Source organism: Plasmodium fragile, assembly GCF_000956335.1.
Source record: "Plasmodium fragile strain nilgiri unplaced genomic scaffold supercont1.25, whole genome shotgun sequence".
Classification (NCBI taxonomy): Eukaryota; Apicomplexa; class Aconoidasida; order Haemosporida; family Plasmodiidae; genus Plasmodium; species Plasmodium fragile.
This window is the reverse complement of record NW_012192605.1, coordinates 151,426-171,418: the sequence shown is the minus strand read 5'-3', so window position 1 is coordinate 171,418 and position 19,993 is coordinate 151,426. Positions and strand designations below refer to the sequence as shown.

The 19,993-nt window shown below is 40.4% G+C and overlaps 5 protein-coding genes across 5 annotated transcripts; 3 read left to right on the top strand and 2 right to left on the bottom strand.

Annotated features, from left to right (window-relative positions):
- Positions 1-153: 153 nt before the first annotated feature.
- On the bottom strand, positions 154-1,543 carry AK88_02550 (uncharacterized protein; the record flags this gene model as incomplete). The annotated part of the gene is made up of 3 exons (XM_012480175.1): positions 154-653; positions 846-1,160; positions 1,336-1,543. The coding sequence occupies 3 exons, from the start codon at positions 1,541-1,543 to the stop codon at positions 154-156; spliced, it is 1,023 nt and encodes a 340-aa protein (XP_012335598.1).
- Positions 1,544-2,451: 908 nt separating this feature from the next.
- AK88_02549 (uncharacterized protein) lies at positions 2,452-3,726 on the top strand (the record flags this gene model as incomplete). Its single annotated transcript, XM_012480174.1, has 4 exons — positions 2,452-2,587; positions 2,793-3,029; positions 3,167-3,267; positions 3,394-3,726. The coding sequence occupies 4 exons, from the start codon at positions 2,452-2,454 to the stop codon at positions 3,724-3,726; spliced, it is 807 nt and encodes a 268-aa protein (XP_012335597.1).
- Positions 3,727-4,153: 427 nt separating this feature from the next.
- On the bottom strand, positions 4,154-8,335 carry AK88_02548 (uncharacterized protein; the record flags this gene model as incomplete). Its single annotated transcript, XM_012480173.1, has 6 exons — positions 4,154-4,289; positions 4,442-4,651; positions 4,778-4,882; positions 5,065-5,222; positions 5,400-7,950; positions 8,247-8,335. The coding sequence occupies 6 exons, from the start codon at positions 8,333-8,335 to the stop codon at positions 4,154-4,156; spliced, it is 3,249 nt and encodes a 1,082-aa protein (XP_012335596.1).
- A 2,275-nt stretch (positions 8,336-10,610) lies between these two features.
- AK88_02547 (uncharacterized protein) lies at positions 10,611-11,222 on the top strand (the record flags this gene model as incomplete). Its single annotated transcript, XM_012480172.1, has 1 exon — positions 10,611-11,222. One exon carries the CDS (start codon positions 10,611-10,613, stop codon positions 11,220-11,222), a length of 612 nt encoding a protein of 203 aa, XP_012335595.1.
- Positions 11,223-14,302: 3,080 nt separating this feature from the next.
- On the top strand, positions 14,303-16,966 carry AK88_02546 (uncharacterized protein; the record flags this gene model as incomplete). The annotated part of the gene is made up of 1 exon (XM_012480171.1): positions 14,303-16,966. One exon carries the CDS (start codon positions 14,303-14,305, stop codon positions 16,964-16,966), a length of 2,664 nt encoding a protein of 887 aa, XP_012335594.1.
- Positions 16,967-19,993: the final 3,027 nt, after the last annotated feature.

Here is a 19,993-nt window from a genome sequence, read left to right as displayed (position 1 = left end):
TTCGTAGAAAAAGGGGCAATTTTTTTATAACTAGCCAAATTTACAGAAAAAAAAAAAATTAAAAAAATATATGAACTGTTCAGGCAAATATTGTCACATTACTGAGAATAAAGGGAACCACAAAAATGAGGAGGGCAGGGGAACGGATAAACCTCATATAGGCAAATAGTTCTTGCAGTAGTAAAAAAAACAACTAAATATTAAATACTCCGGAATTAATTTAAAGGTATGCAACGAAAATCCCCTGTATGCATTCGATATGTTGGCGATAAATTTTTGTGGCTTCCTGACATTGCAATTTTTACTATACATTAATGTTTGGGGAAAATTCTTTTCATACATGACGTGGTACTGGTACTTCCTCCGTATGGTCTCCAGGGGGTAGGTGGCCACTTGTGATATGTATCCGGTGAGTACACCCAGGAAAATGTAGGACAAGACGTTTGGCGTTTTTTTTAACAGTCCTTGATAATCTTCACTTATGTCTGTATGAGCATCTTGTTCTCCTCCCTGTTTGAAATCGCCATTTTTTTCGTGAGAATTGAATTCGATAAAGTATTTGGTAAAAATTTCATTCAGCTTTATTGAGATGAGCAAATAGGGGATAAAGTTTAGTATGCACAGGCTGTACCCAGCGTACAGGTGTTTAATTTCTGCCGTGTGGGGGAGGGGAAAAATATTGGGAGTATGTATTAAACGTGTGTGGACAAGGGTGGGGACGCACCCAATGCATAAGCATACACGTGTGGCTACCCGTGGTACACAGGACGTGAGTTATATATACACATAGAGGCGTCTTATGTGTGCGCCCTTCCGCATCTACTTCCTTTCCGCGCTGCTCTTACTTTTTTTAAGAATCAAATCGTATATGAAAAGTAAAATTCCCCTGTTGGTGAGCTTTTTATTCTTAACTGTTTCATGATTTAGTGCTATGCAATTATGGATGGTGTCCAGTGGGTATGCTATCACAGCTGCGAAGCAACTGGAGGTATAAAGAAGGAAAAAGGTTGTTAGGTAGTCCTTTTTACTGTTTTCTATCGATAGGTTGTACTTGATATTATCGTAAAAGAGTAGTCTGAAAAGGCTGAAGGACAGGAAGTTCCATATGCTTGCATGGTACCCCCACCAGAGGGACGTCAGGCCTTGTTTGGCGTATATACCTTGGGTGCGTGGAAGGGAGTGACAGGTGCGCGGAGGTGTAGGCGTGTTATATGCACGTAAGGCAGCACGTCGGGTGCTGCCACGAAATAGATAGCAACCGGTACAGACATGTATAGGAGGGGCACCGTTGCAGGTACATCATTTTCGAACTCTACTACGTGGAGCGCGACCTACCTCTTACTATATTTGAGTACGTAAAGGGGGAGTGATGCAAAACGTTTCTGAAGAAAAAAGGTTGCGTTTGTCTAATGATTACAATTCGCTCCAAGGGACAAACGATAAGCTTAGAAATGAGATTTGATCCTCCATGGGTTAAAAACGTCGTTATGAATAACTCCTCATATTTAAGTTTGTTCTTTTTTTTTAAATAATAATTTTCCATATCAAAACAAAACAACAAAAAAATAAAAATTGCAAAGAGCGAATACACTATTCCGTTATAAGAACGGGGGTACACTAATTAGTAGAGAAATTTTTTTTTTTTTTTTTAATGTTGAAAAGGAAATGAAAAAGAGCGTGACTCTCATGTTTGTTCATAAAGAGGAAGTGTAATACTTATTCTATTTTTTCTGTAGTAATTTTTTTTTTTTTTTTTTTTTCATCCTTTTCCCTTCGTTTCTTCATGATGTTTGAAGAGAGTTGCCCATTTTGCTGTTGAGCTATGTGGTTCGGAGATTTATAGGTAAGCGGCAATAACGGGGACGTGTGTATGTAACGCCACACGAATAGCACTCGCTTCCATGTGTCGAGCGTTGCATTTGTCTGTACATTTTTTTGTAAATTGTTGAAGTACCTTTACCTACGTATGCGTATAACTTATCCCTGCTTTGAAGCGTGCCCTCTGTATGGCTTTTTTTGTGAGGGCGCAATCAACGGTTTAAATGCGTCCGTGTAAAAATTTGCATGTGCGCATAGAAGCTCTTGCTTTGAATCTGTGGTACCTTGGTCATTTCCCTCATATTTTGGCGCACATTTTCGTGTACCATTTTATGTATCATTTTTAAGTACCATTTTTTTGTACCATTTTTGTGTACCTCCCTTGCGTACATTTGCCGTATCCCTGGCGCGACTTAATGGGTACGCGCGGAGACATTGTTCCCCCTGGCTGCTCTTACCGTACCCCTTCTGGATCGCTGCGTCGGCGAGACACTCGACCTAGCAGACGAGACAACAGAGCATCTACCAGGCCATATAGCAGATCAAGCGCCTCTGCTACCCCGTCAAAGGCACTGCCCGTTTTGTTGACCCCCTCACCACACCTCCCAACTCCCACATTATCCGCTCGCACGCATGGAAGGCGAAGTGCCGCACAAGAAAAAGAGGTGTTACCAAAATGAGCTATCGGAGAAAAATAACGTGAACAAGAAAATTGTATTTTTTCATATGGTCTACCTGACGCTGCTTTTTATGGCATGCTTTGTAGGAGGTTAGCAGCGTCCTCAAGGGAGAGGGGTCTGTATAGCGGGTTTGCGGCATGTGTATTCACCGCCTTCCTGTGGACTCTCTAGCTGTGCAAGCATACTTGTATGTTTGTGTGCACCTTCATATGACAAAAATTTCCACAATCACCATCAACACCATGTTTGGCAACATCAGTAGTAACATCACCCCTTTTCCCCTAACCTCCCCAGGAGTGCTGCTAGGATTTTGGACCACATCATACACTCCCGAGATAAGTATAATTGAAGACGATGCGAACACGTTTCAATTTCGGTACATAAATACAAGGATAATAATTGGGGGGAAATTCAACATAAAATTAAGCGTTACTAATAACACCACACTGTCCTATAGCCTTTCTGCGGAGAGTGTAAAGTACTTTTACTACCCTGTGGGAGCGAATCATGCTTGTCTCTTATACAACGGAGGTATTGAAGAGGAGTGAATTTCTGTTAATTCACCTTGCATATGGTGTGAGTCCACCTCCGTCATTACATTTGTGTGAGTGCTTTATGCTAGTAAGTGTATTTGTGACGAGTTCCCTTCCCTTTTCCCTCTCCTGCAGGTTTGGGGGAAAGCTCAGCTAACCAGACGCCCCTCTCGAGGAAGAGCCAAATAAGCGTGCCACCGAACAAGGACGAGAAGACCTTCCCCACCAAGTTATCCGTAAGGCGTGGCAAAAAAAAAAAAAAAAAAAAAATGAAACAATTTATATTACGCGGTAAAGTGATCCATGTAGAGTAATATCGGTCGCGCATCTCAACATGTTTCCCCCCCACACACACCATACAGATTAGAGTAAAATATTCCATGCTGACCCCCTCAAGCGTTATCCACACTGTACCTTTACACCTGGGTTACAAACTAACAGATATGCACATAAGCGAAGTACAGCCATTATATAACGACTGCAAGCGGTTCAATAGGTTGTATTTTTCCATTAGACTCGACGATCTGTACATCTCAAACGAGTTTAGGAAGGTACATAATGAGAAAAAGTATGAATTAATATTTTCATGTAAATGTGCCATTGATGCAAATGTACATGCCTTGTTCAATTCTAAGCCTCTTTATAAGACGGCTATTTTGGGCAACTTACCCAATGACCCCAGTTTACTTGGCTAACTTAAAATTTCTACACCTGCCCATGACCGTTCTGAATAAATTAATCCTGTTTTTATATTTCTCTGATGTGTTTCATCGCTGTGGAATTGTCATCGTTACCGTGATGTGTGACTCAATTTGGTAGTTCATCTCCCGTTCATTCATTCCATATTCCATATTCCATATTTCATTTTTTTTTTTTTTTTTTTTTTTTTTTTTTTTTTTTTTTTTTTTTTTTTTTTTTTTGGTGTCCTTTTTCAATTTTTACTTAATAACGTCGTCCCCCTTTTTGTTGATTTGTTTGTAAATTGTGTACTCTTCATTTTAAGAAGAAAAAAAGGCTCTTTCTGCTGTATGTATAGTGGCGCCAAGGGGGCAGGGGTGACCTGTCCGTGGAACACGCTGCTCAGTTTTGCAGAGTGGTGAGTAGTTCGCCGTGGAACCCTCTTCATTGCCCCATCTTTGGTAAGCGCAAATATTTGAGCCTCTTATCGCAGTCGAGGGTGCGTAATACGTCGTCCAGGAATAAAATGTAAGGCAGGACACACCTGCAAAATATGTCCCTCTTGACCATCTCGAAGGGTCTGCAAAATGGGGGAGACGCGCATGAGTCGGTAGAATTGATTCGTGTATGGGACGAGGCGTATGGACAGCGGCGTTGTAGGAGAAAAAAAAAAAAAAAAAAAAATGGAAGACACAAATATGGGCACCTCGACAATAATTACCGGATGCATACCTAATAATAAAAAGGACGCACATCACAACTGAAGTCGCGAGGGAAATATTCATCCTTAGGCCTGGGAGGAAGGTTCCAATACAACTCCAATATATAACATTTATTAAGAACAGCCAAATGATGTACAGGTACCAGAGAGACTTTAATCGATGCATGATGAGGAAGTACACGACTGGAGCGATGAAAATTAACTCCGCTAGGGAAAACATACTGCATCTGGTGGGAGAGTGAGTGACGGGGGGTAAACAAATATGAACAGTTTAGGTAGGGGAAATATACACCATTGACGAAGCGAAAATATGAACTGTAGTGCATTCATCTGGGGGTGGGCTTCACCTGTACGTTTTTTGAAGCTCCAGCAGGACAGCGCCATGCAGCTTCCAGAAATTCTTCTGTACGAGAAGTATCGTCCACAAATAGTCCAGGATAGACAGCGTCAGGCTGCCAAGAGGGGGGAGGGGGGACGCCCTTGTTAGTGAATACATCGGGATGTGCCATCGTAGGTGTCTACGCGGATGTGTTCAGATATGTGTACACAGATTTGTACGCGTATGTGTACGGGCGCGCTTGTGACCCTCGGCGGGCTTCTACCCACCCAGGGGAGAAATGTTCATTCTCGTTACATAAAAAGGGACAGGAGAAAAAAACGCATTTTAATTTTGAAAATATTCCTGGGGTTCACTGATCTGGTTTTGATTATCGGCCAAAAGATGAGGGCGAAAAGGATGGGGGCCAGCAGAAATCTAGCGACGAAAATGGTCCAGAAACTTGCCATGCGGAACTGGGAAGGCGGCATGCGCAAGAAGAGGGGAAAAAAGGCACAAGTAAGTGAACAAGTGAAGAAAGAAGTGTACACATGGTAATGAACTTATGTGCATACTTAGTCGAGCGCGTTGATCATCTCTGTGGCGCTTTTACCACAGCCACGGCTGCGGGAAGGATACATCGCCAAGCTTACCAGGGAGTAGGAGCCGCTGAGCTGCAGGGGGGCGACTCGTATGAACACGGAGGAAAGATGCAGAGTGAGGATGAGCAAAATGTGCGGGATGTAATTCTCCACGTGGTAAACCAAGTCAAAGGAATTGGACCAAAGTAGGTAGTATCGTTCGACCTTCTGGTCCAGAAAAGCTAACAGATGATCCCTCTTTGGTGAGATTCCCTGTCGGAAGTAGCCCCCCTGAACAACAGAGTTCACTTGTTCTATATATTTTAACAACCATTTAATTTTGTGAATGAACACATAGAAGAGGCAGGAGAAATTAACGAAAATTATTTTCTCGTCCGATAGCAAGCTCCAGTCATGATGATATTTGAATGAGGAAAATTTTCCTTCCGATTTTTTCTTTTTTTTTCGCGTGTCTTCAGTTGAGTAATGCCCACTTGTTTGTTCTTTGGCACTGTTGTCTTGCCTGCACATGTACATGTACATGTAGTTGCTTTGCGTGTTGGGGGCAGCTTTCATTTTATCGTTCATGTAAGAATTTAAGTTTGTTTGGACTTGTGAATCGACGTCGCTTGTGTGTCCGTGAAGGGGAGCTCCATTAGGGTTATCCCCCCACTGGTTATGGTCTACATTTGGGCTAACACGTTCCCCTTTTTGGCTTGCCTCATGCGCGCTACCATGGTCAGATATTTGATGCGGCATTTTTTTCTTCATTTTGGTGAAGAATTGAAGGCCATGTTTGTTCGGGTGTGCAAATTTGTTTTTCAGCCTTTTTCCCTGTATGTCGTTTTTGGGGTTCTTATTATATTTGTTCCCATCGGCGTATGTGCTTCTTCTATCTGTAGTTTCGTTCGGGTTTTTTTTAAAGGCGTTAGTATTTTGGTGGGGTGAGTTTGCTCTGGGTTGCTTAGGTTTTTCCCCCTCACGTGCTTCATATTTGGACTCAAAAAATTCTTCACCAAGTACATCATTTTTATTGCCAAGTCTGTAACCCCTTGTTGCTTTCTTATTATTGTCGCTTATGCTGAGCAGATTGTCAATTGGGGATTCGATTTGAAGCCTGTCTATCCTACTATGTGTAGTTTCCCCCAAATGGCTACTATTTTTCTCGGGCCTTTTCATAAACGGGGTTGAACTATTATTTACAGAATTGTTCTTCAAACTGTTTCGTTTTTTGTTGTCCTCATTTTTGGTCCCTTTGTGATGATTCCGTGGAGCGTCGTTTTGTGGGTGGCATTTTTGCTCGTTGCTCCTTGGTCCACTTTTTGCTCGCTTCATTGCCTGTTCTTTTTTGTGTGTGTCCCTATCCTTGTTGTAAACTCGAGAGGGATGTTCATCCGTTGAGGTTGCTCCCTTTTCCCGTTTGACTCCCCTCGTTTGTTCGCTTGCTTGCCGCACGTCTGCTGTTCCTTTTTGGTTGATGTTGTCTTCCTCCACTTGTTTCAAAGGAACAGGATGTACACGTGAATTATGCTTTCTGCGACTGTTCCGTTCTGTTCCCCTTTGCGCTTCCTCACGGATGGTGTTTTTTGTTTGTTTTTTATTTTTACCCCTTTTAGATGTCCTTTTTTCTGGCTGGTGCGGATGTGTCCCCGAATGGCGGTAGTTCTCCTGAACAAGCGTGGTAGTCCCCCAGTGAAGTTTGACCATCTCCATTAAGAATACAAAGTTATTTCTCTTCTGATTCGAGTGAAGTTTTCCAATCTGTTTTCTCTTCCTCTCAATAGCAGAAATAATTAGGTACAATTTTTTGTGATAAAAAACTTTTAGACAGTAATATGGAGGATAAGTGGAAAATAATTTTTGGTTTTTAAGAGTAAAGAATTTATTTGCCAATCTGCCAGCTACAATTTGTGCACTCTGAAAATCCTTTTCATTTTTTATATAAAATTTTGGTATGTTTCTACAGAAGATATTCCACTTTATGTGCATGTAATTGTTTAAGTCCAGGAGGACATCAGCTAGCTTGACAAAACAGACTTGGTGGTATTCATTTATGTAGGGGAACATTAAAATCATGTTTTTTGGTTTAGCTACAGAGTTAGAAAGGGCTCTAGAAAAGTAGTACAAGTAGCGATAATAGATCATACTAAAAAAGAGAGCAGTTAACAAAAAAAGAAAAATATAAATATCGATGGTGCTGGAGTTTATGGATACGTTTATTACTAGGATGGTAAGAATGAGAAAGGAGTCGAGGATGAATAATGTTCTTAGGTGGTACCTAGTGAAGTAGAACATGACACATATAGGGAAGAAGACAATGTTGTTAAAACAGCCATCGAGTTCTAGAAGGAGGAATGGCAACACACACGAGATGTACAGTAGAAGGGCGAACGTCACATCCGACAAGATACATCTCGCCAGAATTTTTTGTATCGAAAAGATAATCAAACTTATAATGAAAAGACCTCCTTGTAGATTCGTCGCTAGGTCTGCTTTGCTTTTTTCTTTGGATAATCCACCTAGGAGGAACAACGAGATGTTTAGAAGGCACAATCCGGCCGTTGTGTCCTGCGAGTCCAGCACGAACACGTGCTTCAGGTCCTCCCTGTTGACGAATGTCGTCCTTTGGAGGGGAAAAAAAAAGGGACGGGGGAGATTCACACGAGGAGAGAAGTGATATAGGTAAGAAAAGCAACTAATCAGTGGTATTATACGCGGGACGTCGAGGAGTATCGCGAACGTGGCACATTATGGGTGTGTCTCCTCCACTTTTTGAGCATTCAAAAGGGAGTTACCCACGCGTAGCACATTTCCCTTGAGCTTCCCCCTTTTACGTTTAAGTAATGAGTCAATTCCCCCCTGGTGTGAAGCCATGCCGTGCTGCTACACCACTATATGCCTGCTTCCCTCAGTTGATACCTCGTCTTAATGTCCTCCTCAACGCGGAAAGACATCCGCTTGGTGCTCGATAAATAGGAGTAGTGCTCCTTCGTGAAGTATTTCAGCATTTTCGAAAAAGGTGGGCAAAAAAGACCAAACGGTAAAAGCGTACAAGGGGAAAAATATCACAACCGGACGAGTCATACAATAAAGGTTGTTGTCGTAGGAAAGAGGATTTATCTCATCCAGGAAGGAACTATGTCCAGCGTAGGCACTTTGCTTCTTAGCGTGCCGTATTGCGATGTCGGGAGTTGGATCGCAAATGGGAGGACGTCCCTATAGGGGTAGACAGGTACCCGCATGCTGCACCTTATACTATGGTACAGGTATTTTTTTTTTTTTTTTGGTTCAGAAAGGTTGTCACTTTGCGTTTTCGAAAAATGGAAAAAAGGGAAAAAATACACTGGGAGTTTCGTACCCATGTGCACACACGAATGTTAGGTAGTAACTTAAAACTTGCTAATGCGTGATTGTAGACATTGTTTTCCTTTTTTTGCAGAATTGTACGACTGTTAACAGCACCACAGTATGGTGCAGCATCGCTAAAAAACATATGACATGACCAAAAATTAATTTTTGTGCGAATTTGGACATGAGGGGTGCATATGTGCCCACGGCAGTAGGCCATCATACGAGGAATTATTTTTCCATTACTATGGTTGGACAATGCCCAACGTACATATGCATTTGAAGCGCGACTACACTTGGCATACACGGGGGAGTTGCCATTTTGAATAAGTGCAGTACATATCCTGTTGTCACTGCTAGCTGTGGAGGACTGTACCAGAGTGTGCGCAAGCAGGGGTTGCGACAGGGGCTGATATGGACGGGGTACACGAGGATGTGAACACTCAAACTTAAGAACGTCTGCGGAGTGAACTCAGTTCATCATAACTACTCTTTTGCTGCACACACATGGGAAAAGGAACTGCAGATAAATCGCACAGGTCTTCTCAGAACAACGCCACACAAAAGTGCTACTTTGGAGCGCAAAAAAAAAAAAAAAAAAGTATTAACCGTTCATATGACTTTACAACATGGTTAAGAAAAAAAAAAAATAGCCATTTTGTGTGCAAAGGTGCAGTGCCAACGTGGGCATACTCAGGGTATGTAAACAAATGGGCACAGTGGGAAAATGTGTTTAAGATAAAATTACTGTTTATTTTAATTAAACGCGTTTGACTTATGTTTGTGACATGCGTGTGATATGCTTGCTATATGCTTGCTATATTCTTGCGGTACATGCCGAGCTTGGCATTGGTGAGCGCGGGCGCCCACGTGGTATAAGCTGCAGGAATAAAATGACATTCGGCAATTTTCCCTTTTACAAAGCGGACTGTGTAACTCCGTTAGCAGAAGACTCATTTCAAACCTTCTGGAGGTACCTGTTGAGCGCTCGCTACATATCCCATCAGTTTAAATATTTTTTCCAACAGAATGCATTATACAATACTAGCGCGAGATGAACTGCGAAAAAGTTGGCTTTTTGTCGTACCGAAGAAGTTAAAAGAAGCAAAACCTTGCACACGATAAAAAAACAAGATGATTAACCGTATCAGTGAGTATTTTATTTTGCCACTTAGCCCGAGGCAAAAATATTTTTGTGCCGTTCAGATGAAACGTCGTGCGTGTACATATAATATGTGTACAGAAAAGAAAAAAAAAAAAAAAAAAAATTATGACCAAATTTACGTAAAAAGATATGAACAAAAATACCGAATGGTCCATTTGGAAAATTCTCCACTAAGCTTTTCTCTCGTTTGGCAAAATTGCCACAATTCTGTGAATGACTGTTTTGCCATTTTCGAGACGCACGAACGTATGAATGCTTGAATTTGAAAACTCTGCGCACGAAAGGAAAATTACACCTTTCTTTTTGCTTGTATCACTGCGAAACGCGCAAACGTGCTTTTGTGGATGAATTCGGATTCATCGTGCGCGTAAAGTGATCCAAAACGGAGATGTTATGTGGATAGGAAATCATTTTATGTGGTGTATTCCGTCTATACGCGCACGACGTGATTTGCATACTCTGCCATTTATTATATGCCTACATATGCATAGCATATAACGCGCAGCGCGCAAGTGCATGCGGCAAAATTTGCCTTCGAAAAAGTCCGCTTTGCCGAATTAATATTTTAACATTTTTGCAAGTTCTTTGAAAATTTTAAAAACAACAGAGAGGAAAACAAGGAACAAACGAATGCGACGAAAAGAGAGAACAAGTAAGGAATGTTCCAATAGCAAAGAAAAGTGCCAATAAGGAGATATGCACAATTGAGAATTGCCGCGCTTGTTCACGCACACTTTTTTTTTTTTCTTCCTCCATCCACAAAAACAAACATGTCGACCGTTGAGGAGTTGAAGTTCATTTGGAATTTTTTATTTTCGGATATAACATCAGAAAAAAAAGCAGAAGAAATAGAAGAAGAGAAAAAATACGAAGAGAACATCATTTTGTTGAAAAAATTAATGAGAACTGAAAACATAAAGTTTGAACAAAAATATAACGCTTCCAACATTTTGGAAAAATTAAAAGAGGTGAAGGATGTTAAGTATGAAGATATTTTAAATCAATATGGAAACAATTTTTTAAATTTTTTAAAGCAATCTTTTGAAAATGTGGCGGAAGAAATTCAAATAAATGACAAAATCAAGTACAGAAGGAATGAGCTCATAAAACAAGATTTAAATAATAAGCTACAAAGTGTCCATGCCAACTACAATTTGGAATACATTAATCTGAACACATGCTTAGGAACAGAAGATTTTGAAAATCAGCTGAATGTAAGCTTAAAATTTAACTCCCTAAAGGATATTTTAAGCAAGCTGTTAATAGAAATGAAGGAGTACGAAAATCAGTATAACAATTTAACAGAAATGGATAAATTTTTGGATATCAAAATTTATGAACTTGAGAATTATTTGACTAAGGCTGGGGAAGGGAATTCTTGAAAAAAAAAAGTCATGGAGAAAGAACTGGACCCAGCACAAGAGTGCACACGGAGCACTTTCACACCACGGGAGAAATAACATACAGTTGTAATAATAGTGTAATATAGCAGTAGGCGAATGTGTACACATTTGGGGGACGATTTGGGTGATGTTATTTTTGTTTATTTACCTTTTCCAGTGAAATCAGATGACATGGTGCCCGCAGTGCACAAGAAATGGTTGCCAGGATGGTTCATAAGGAAAATTTGTTATCCCATATATAGGACCATATATTGAGGTTATCGAATGGATCACATATATAGAAATTTTTTTTTTTTCCTTCCATCCGATTGATCTTGCCCATTAGCAACATTTTTGAGAAAATACACGTGGGGTTATTGGAAAGTAATTTGATTTGTTATTTTGTTTCTTTTGTAATATTCCCGTCACTTGGTTATGCTGTAATTATGACGCTGTCACGATGCTCTTATATGGCCATTATAATATCATTATTTCTTCTTTTTTTTTTTTTTGTACTTATTAAGGAGCTACTTATTATTTAAAGTCAGTGCGGTCCGAATAATAAATCAACGCAACAGATTTTCTACAACTTTTTTATGTGCAAATTTGTTTAGTTTTTTTTTTTTTTTTTTTTTTTGTAAAATTATCACACTTTCGAAATGTTTCAAAAAGGAATGAAAATTGTTATCATAAGGGAGAAACATAGCATTTTTTTTTTTTTTTTTTTATTAACAATTTTGGATTTGTAAAAGGGCACAAAAGTAAATATATTGGAGGCCTACAAATGATATATTGTTGAGAACAACGATTTCAGTCTATATACGTATGCACACAAGAAAAGAAAGTATTCCTACGTGGGTAGGTGGACTTATGTGTCCGTTACACACGTGGTTACAGTTCCTCGTGAAACGCGTTAAAATGTGACTGTACATTTGTGCAAATTTCAAAAATATCAAAACGTTCAACAAGGGCAGTAGCAAAATGGCAGTAACAAAATGGGATTATTTGGTCCTCGTTCATGTGGCATATTATATATGTGTGTATATACTTATATGTAGTACACTTTTGCGAGGAACAGTTTGTGGCTACACTATTTTTATCGTACCTTTTTTAAACATATTGTTTGCTTTAAAAATGTAGAGGAAAGAAATTTACTGCAACGTCTAACAAAGCACACATTATATGAACATACTAGTGTGTGGCGTATGAGGTGTTTTGGAAAAAATATAACCAGAAGAATGGACTCACACTATTTTTTATGCCCTGCTAAGTGGAATAATAAAGTGGAACGATACAGAACGAACGTGAGGGGAATGATTATTTGCGTTTTGTTTTATGAAGCTGTGGAGACGTGTACATCTGTTTGTAGTTTTCACCCATTATTAAGCTTCCCCCGAAAAGGCAGAAATGAAAAAAACAAAAAAAAAAAAGCGAAATGAGTCAACGGCAAAATAAACATTCATATTATGTAGCGCATGTATAATATGTAGAAACGTGCATATGATTGCATAGCACATTTTCGTGACCACTAGTACGAAATAAGAAATGAAAAAAAGGATTTTGCGCCTGGGGACGTCGAGTTATTGTGCACATATATATATAAATATGCCTACTATTTGCTACCATATTTTAAGAGCACCAAAAAAAAAAAAAAAAAAAAGGGGTACGTGAAGTGTAAACTGTGGAACGCTGTCAGTACAAAAAGTTTAACAGCAGCATAAGGGTGAGGAAGCTGCGGCAGGTTAGGTGCGTCCAACAGGCTATGATGGTGATTTAATGGCCAATCAACATGGAATGGAGAAGGGCCAAATTGGTAAAATTGGGGTTATATAATTAGCAAAATTTCCTAAATAAAGAAGTGTTAAGCGGGATAAAAAAATAACACCGCCCCCAAAAGCATAATTCACACGAACAGGAAACGGCACGAGTTGAAGTATTCATGTGAGGTGGTCGATCGTATGCATTTTGCACGTCCCGAAGAAACGCTAAAGGAACATATATTTATAAGCCCCAATAGGTGTATGCAAACAAAATTGGATGTATGCATGATATGCATAGAGGATAATTTTTTATATGCAAAATAAAAAGTGAGCCATATGCGTACCGCCTTCATAAGAGGCATTATTTTATAGCCAAGGGGGATTGTCATTTCTTTCCTTTTTTTTATGGGGCACATCATTTTTATTTATTGTAATACACCAGAATATAGGCATAAGAAAAACGTGCGCAGCGAAGATTGGCCCCCTTTTTTTTTTTTTTTTTCTTTTATATAAATCATACATAACATTGTGCGCTTAACATTTTTCACTTTTTCATTCCATTTTTTGTGTTATTCTTTTCCTTCTCATTTGGAATAAGCACATACGAACAGAAACAGAATTCACATTTTCAATTCAGCTGCTAGTTTTGCAAGCTTTATAATTTTTTTATTTTCTCTCACTATCACTTTCGCTTTCGCGTTCACATTGCCATAGCTTTTTTTTTATACAAATGTTTAGCAATTTTTTTTTTTTTGGCCATAAGATAAATTCGCCTTGTGAAAAAAATAAAAATTAAAATTGAAGCAAGATAAGCGAAGAAACAAAGTACGTACAGTACCCTTTGTAGATTGTGCAAGAGTGTGAAAAAAAAAAAAAAAAGATGGCCTGAGGTTTCACGCATGTGTTATTTGTTACATGCGTAGCGTATTATATATTGACAATTTTATGCTTGGTGAAAATAGAAGAAGATTTTTTTTTTCTTTCTTTTCAACCCAATTGGTTGTGTAGTTCTCGCGGGATAGACGAGCAAAGAAGCGTGTGTCGCATTAAGTAGTGTGTCCCCCACGTTTTACGTTCCATTGGAAAGTCACATAGCTACAGCTACACGCAGGTGTAGAGTAGTTGTTGTGCTTGTTGAAGCTGAGATCGCATATATAGAATCGTTTATTATTTTACTTTATTTTTTTCCCCCTCCCTCCGTGTCCTGCGGCAAAGCCAAACACACTTGAACGAGCAACCGACAAGTACTATCACAAAGAGATAGACACAGGAGGAGAAAGAAGGCACAATTGCAATAACCTGAAAGAGTAAATTTTACCTATGAAAGATAATAAGGAGGCTTACTACATGGAGGAAAGCAGGAAGTATGGATCCAGGAGTCGGGAAAGGATGAATGCAGGAGGCAGATACCATCACAAGAATGAGCATAACCATGGTGGTTATAGGAAGTCTTCCGTTGATAATTACACCAAACGAAATGAAGCCTCCCATGTAGAAAGGGGTCGAAATTATTCCAGAGACAGGAGAGACTATCACCAGCATGCACAACGCCAGCACCACCGCGAAAATGGATATGAGGGCAATCGAGGAGGACACAGCCTGAGCCGCACACGCAGCCGTAGTCCACATCACCATAAGTTGCCACGAGACAAATATCACAACAAGTCTCCAAAGAGAAACTTTTCTAAAGAGAGGAATAGAAACGGTGTTGTGTATGACGATCGAAATGGGGATAGGAGGCGTGGTGATAAGTACAAGTACGAGAAGGAAGGCGGCAGCAAGTGGGACAGCAAGAACGGAGGGCACTACGAGCATGAGCGTTATTCTCATGAGCGTTATCCGCATGAGCGTGCCCCATATGATCGTGCCCCATATGATCGTGCCCCATATGACCGTCCCCCATATGACCGTCCCCCACATGAAAGATGTCCTCATGAGCGTCCTCCATATGATCGTCCGCCACATGACCGTCCTGCATATGATCGCCCTCCTCGTGATCGCCCCGCATATGATCGCCCCCCACATGGGCACTACCCAGGTGGTCCACACAACAGCAACACGTATGAGTACCGAGAAGGTCGCGACGAAAGAATGAATATGAGAAAATATTCGCCAGGTGCAGAAAGACAAAGATACATGTACGAAAATGATGCGTACCGAATGGGTAACAATATTGGGATGATGAGAAGAGAACGACCAAGAGAGATGAGGAATTATTTTTATAAAAAAGCAGACCCATGTAAAATCTTCGTAGGGAATATATCCCCCGAAGCGAGAGAAGAAGATGTGAGGCGGAAATTTTTAAAGTATGGTGATATTGTAAATATGCAATGGAAAACGAGATTTGCATTTATAGAGTATGAAAAAATATCCCATGCAGAGGTGGCAATAAGGGAAGAAAATGGAAAAATATTTTTTGGAGAAGAGTTAAATGTGCAACCACATCATGCAGGCAATTATTTTAACAACCGAAATGATAATAGATATGACAACCGAATTGACAACAGAAATGAAAATACAAGTGACAACCGAAATTATTATCCCCCCCCTCCATACGGCAGGAACTATTCCCCCAAACGAAATGAAAACAGAGAGAAAAAAAATTCCTTACGAATTGTAGTAAAAAATGTACATGAAAAAGCTAGCTGGCAGGACCTGAAAGATTTTGGAAGGGATATAGGTTCAGTTAATTATGCAAATATTATTCAGGACGATAATAAGGAAAGGTTTGGCATAATAGAATATTACAATTATGAACATGTGAAGAAGGCAGTGGAAGTTTTAAATGGTCGTAAGTTTAATGGTGTTTCTGTGGAAGTTATGAAATTTGTTGATTCAGCTCTAAATTTAAAATTCAAAAATAGGGGTGAAGATAAAAGGGACGGTAATTTCCATCACAACTATTCTGGTGACAAGGATAGGACGCATCATCGAGATGGGTATGATGCGGACAGGGAGGGCTACAGGAGGGAGCGTTTTTCTGAAAGGCCCCATGATAGGCGGGATGGAGATGACAGGCGGGATGGAGATGACAGGCGGGATGAAGACGACAGGCGCGATAGAGATGACAGGCGGGATGAAGACGACAGGCGGGATAGAGACGACAGGGATGACAGGCGTGAGAGGAACACATTTGGCAGAGACGAAAAGGAGCACGGGGAACATGACAAATCAGACAGGGACAGAGACCACCGAAGGGGAAGCATGAACAGCGATAGGAGAAGGGGTAGCTCACAAGATAAGGACAGAGACGATGGAGTAGATGGAGGAAAGAGGGATGGAAGGGACGACGGTAATGATATGGACAGGCGCAGTCAGTTAAGTGGCAGAAGAGGCAACAGCAAGGAGGATAGGGAGGACAATTTGCGCGAGGAGGACAGGTTGTCTAGGAAAAGTGGTAGTAGTGGCCGCAGCGGAAGCATCATGAAGGATAGGTACAAAAGTGGAGGAGCGGAGTCCACGGCCAGCACTAAACAGGGCAGGAGCAACAAAAATGACAGAAGCGAAAGTGCAGAACGTGTATTAGACGATCAGGGAAGTTCTGTGAAAGGAAAAGACAAGGAAGATGAGTACTCTGTGGATAAGGAAAGAGAGGAGGCCATTAAAAACGACAGAGAGCTGAGCACACGAGGAGACGATGAGGATGAAAATATGTACAAGAGCGACGAGGACGGAAGTGTTATCGATTCTACGAATGTGAGAGATAAGATCGAGCAGAATGTAGATGATGGTTTGAAGGATGGTGAGGGAGATCGTTATGGTGGAAGCCGAAGCAGGAGCAGAAGTGTGAGCGTGAAAGCGAAGAAGCAAACGAATAAAAGAAACACGAAAGGAAGACGAAAGGGCAGAAAGGCATGCGATGATTCTGCCTCCAGGAGAGATTTACAGGATAGTTATTACGAGGACAATGCGAACAACGACAAGTGGGCTGTTTCCAAGAAGGTGTGTGTAGATAAGGCAAATTCCACTGCCAGTGGTTCGTAAGAAGCGGCGAGGAGGAGAACAAATGAAAACGCACTGGTAACTCTTCGTGCATTACGACATTTTTTTTTACAAATCAGCTTGGTGTCATTCTGCTGTGTTAAAATGCGGCTGTAGGTAATTCGGCACCATGACCTGCTTTTTTTTTTTTTTTTTTTTTTTTTTTTTTTTTTCCCTTCATGTGCATTGCACCCAACACAGCCCATCCATATGCGCTGCATACAATAACAAATTATTTTCATTACATCAATGTGGTAGTTTTTTTTTTTTTCAACAAACATAATTAAATAATGTGCATATGTATGTGTGTCTGTGCGTACATCCGTGTCGTACGTACAATTTTAGGGGTTCCTTGTTCAGGTTAATTGTTGTCCCTTTTTTTTTTGAAGGGGCGCGCCAGATGCTTTACAACCCCAAACATGCATGCTTAATCTCATGTGTATATTAATAATGGACTTTCCCAACGGCACACACAATCGACTTTTTTTAATCGTTCAATGGTTAATTTTTTCGAATGCGTGAATACGAGATCCCCCTACGAGGGAGTGGTACATGTGTGTACCTTAGAGCACCGATTGCGCGCGGTTTTCAGCGAAGTGCAAAATAAGGCAACAATTTGTAGAGCTGTACTTTTTGTGAATATGTACAGTGCTCAGTGCGCTTTGCGGGGGATTCGGGATGGTGTGTGGCTAACCCCTGCGCGAGAGTTTGCTTCGATCTGTTGGCTACCTGTCTGATGGCCATTGTGTAAGAACAACTCTGAACCACTTGTTACTGCCACCTCTGGGCTACTTCTATATGCGGTCACCCCTTTTCCGACGAGACGAAAACGCATGATGAAGTGCGCATGCAAATTAGATTTGACCTGCGTATGTACGGGATGGTCATTTTTTTTTTTAATATGTCCCTTTGAGAGAACAAAATGGGAGGCATACGATTTAGCATTTGACCCTTTAAAACCCCTGCGTTTGTTGGAAGGCAAATAAAACCTGTTCTGCATATGCCCGTTTAAATTGCGCATACAAAAGGGATACTTTTTAGTGTGACAAGATTCCTACGTTGGGGTCAGGTGTGGCATCATGATGTAGGAGTAGGTTGTCCCGCCTGTCGTATGTGCGGTACGTAGGATTATGCGACGTGGTGGTAACACAGGGGGGGTCAAGAAATTTGTTTAGTTCACTCGGCACAGGAAATTGTATAGCGCGCACAATTATCCACGTGGTGTAATTGGTATAGCTAAAAAAAAAAAAAAGGGCAACCGTGAAAATTGCTCATTTAAAATTGTAGGCCAAAAGGTACGCCATGTCCGCTTCAATTTGTACGTCAACCATGACGACCCAGTTAACCCCAACAAGTGACACACTTCCTCTTGGAACTGAGCGAAAGACCTTCCCGACGTCCTACGTAAACGTAGCACAGCATAGCATATAACATAACAAAAGGGAAACACAACGCCCCCCAAAATAAAAAAGGGGCATGTGTTCCATCCAATTTTGTGTCAACAGCGAAACCAACTTTCACCTTTGCTGCTCATTCTTTGCACGTGAGCTGCGTCGTTCGCACCAATATTGAACATTTGGGATATGAATGAACATACGAGAAAAGTATGACCTGTTTTCGTAAAGGACGAATTATAAAAAATTGAGCGATCAGGAAAAATTGAAAACATGCTGCTTTATCTGCATGCATATCGTCTTGAAAAAAAAAAAAAAAAAAAAAAAAAACTGCTCCTGCAACGTAACATGCGGCTAATATAATGTACCATGTTGGTTCTTTTGCTCCATTTGGTATGTTTTTTTTTTTTTTCCTTTTCCCCAGTTGCTTTTCTCTGTTCCCATTTTTGTGCTTTGAGGAGCATTTTTTTCTTTTTTAATAGAGAAAACAATCGCATGAACATTTGCGTGAACATATTCGCAGTTGCATATGTGAATGTAGAAACATTTTGTAATGTTATGTTTTGCTCAGTTGGTTATTTTTTAAAATAACAGGAGAAAAAAAAAACCAGCGTATTTAACTGATTTATGCTTCACTTGGTTTGAGACTGCGTTTCATTTTCCTACATTGTTATAACTCATACGTGAGAAATAATCAATTTCCCATACTGCGGGTTTTTCACGCTGCTCGCCGAGTTTGACACGTGTATATATGTAATGACTCCTTTGTCCCTTTTCCCCTCCCCCCCTCAGTTCTCATCCGAACGTGTTGGCGCCGCATATTTTTTGCATACGTTTACACTGTTTTAAATGAGTTAACTGTATCTTCATTTGAGCGTGCTTACGCATTCACGAGCGCGTGAGTACATGTACGTACGTGTGAGTATGATACGTTTATGCATATAAGGGCGTACGGATTTGCCTGCGCGCATACGTTGGCGTGTCCACATGGTCATAGTGACTTGCAGAGTTGCGGCCAAACGGACATACGGCAAATACTACAGTCATATGTCCCCACGCCCACGCATGCACGTTTATCCACCTTGCACATTGTAAATAAGACCCCAGCGATACAACCCCTGCCCCATACTGCCTTCACGCCCTTTTTTTGTTTTTTTATTTTATCTAATTTTTTTTTGAATTAACAAAATTTTGGAACGTGTACTTCCACGGCAAGGGAAGAATTAAATCGTCCATGTGTTTTATTCCCGCTGGGGCACCCGTGCAGCTATTTTTTTTTTATTTTATTTTTTTTTTTTTTATATGAGTGGAAGGCAGGAAATGAGAATGGCCGTGTGTACATTTCTGCGTATATACATGCACATTTGTACACGTCCTTTACTTATATAAACAAATGTGAGTCATATATATTTTTTCCACGTTAACACGTACGCACAGTCATCGAATGTATACCCCTTGGGAGAAGTGTAACAAAAAAAAAAGGAAACATTATATTTGTGTGTCATTTGAGTCAAGTCTTTTCTTCTTTTTTTTTTTTTTTTTTCTGCCACGTGGTTCATCCCGTTTTTACTGATCATCATCACTCCAAACTTTTGTCGCATATTTTTTTTTTTTTTTTTTTTTTTTTTTTTTTTTT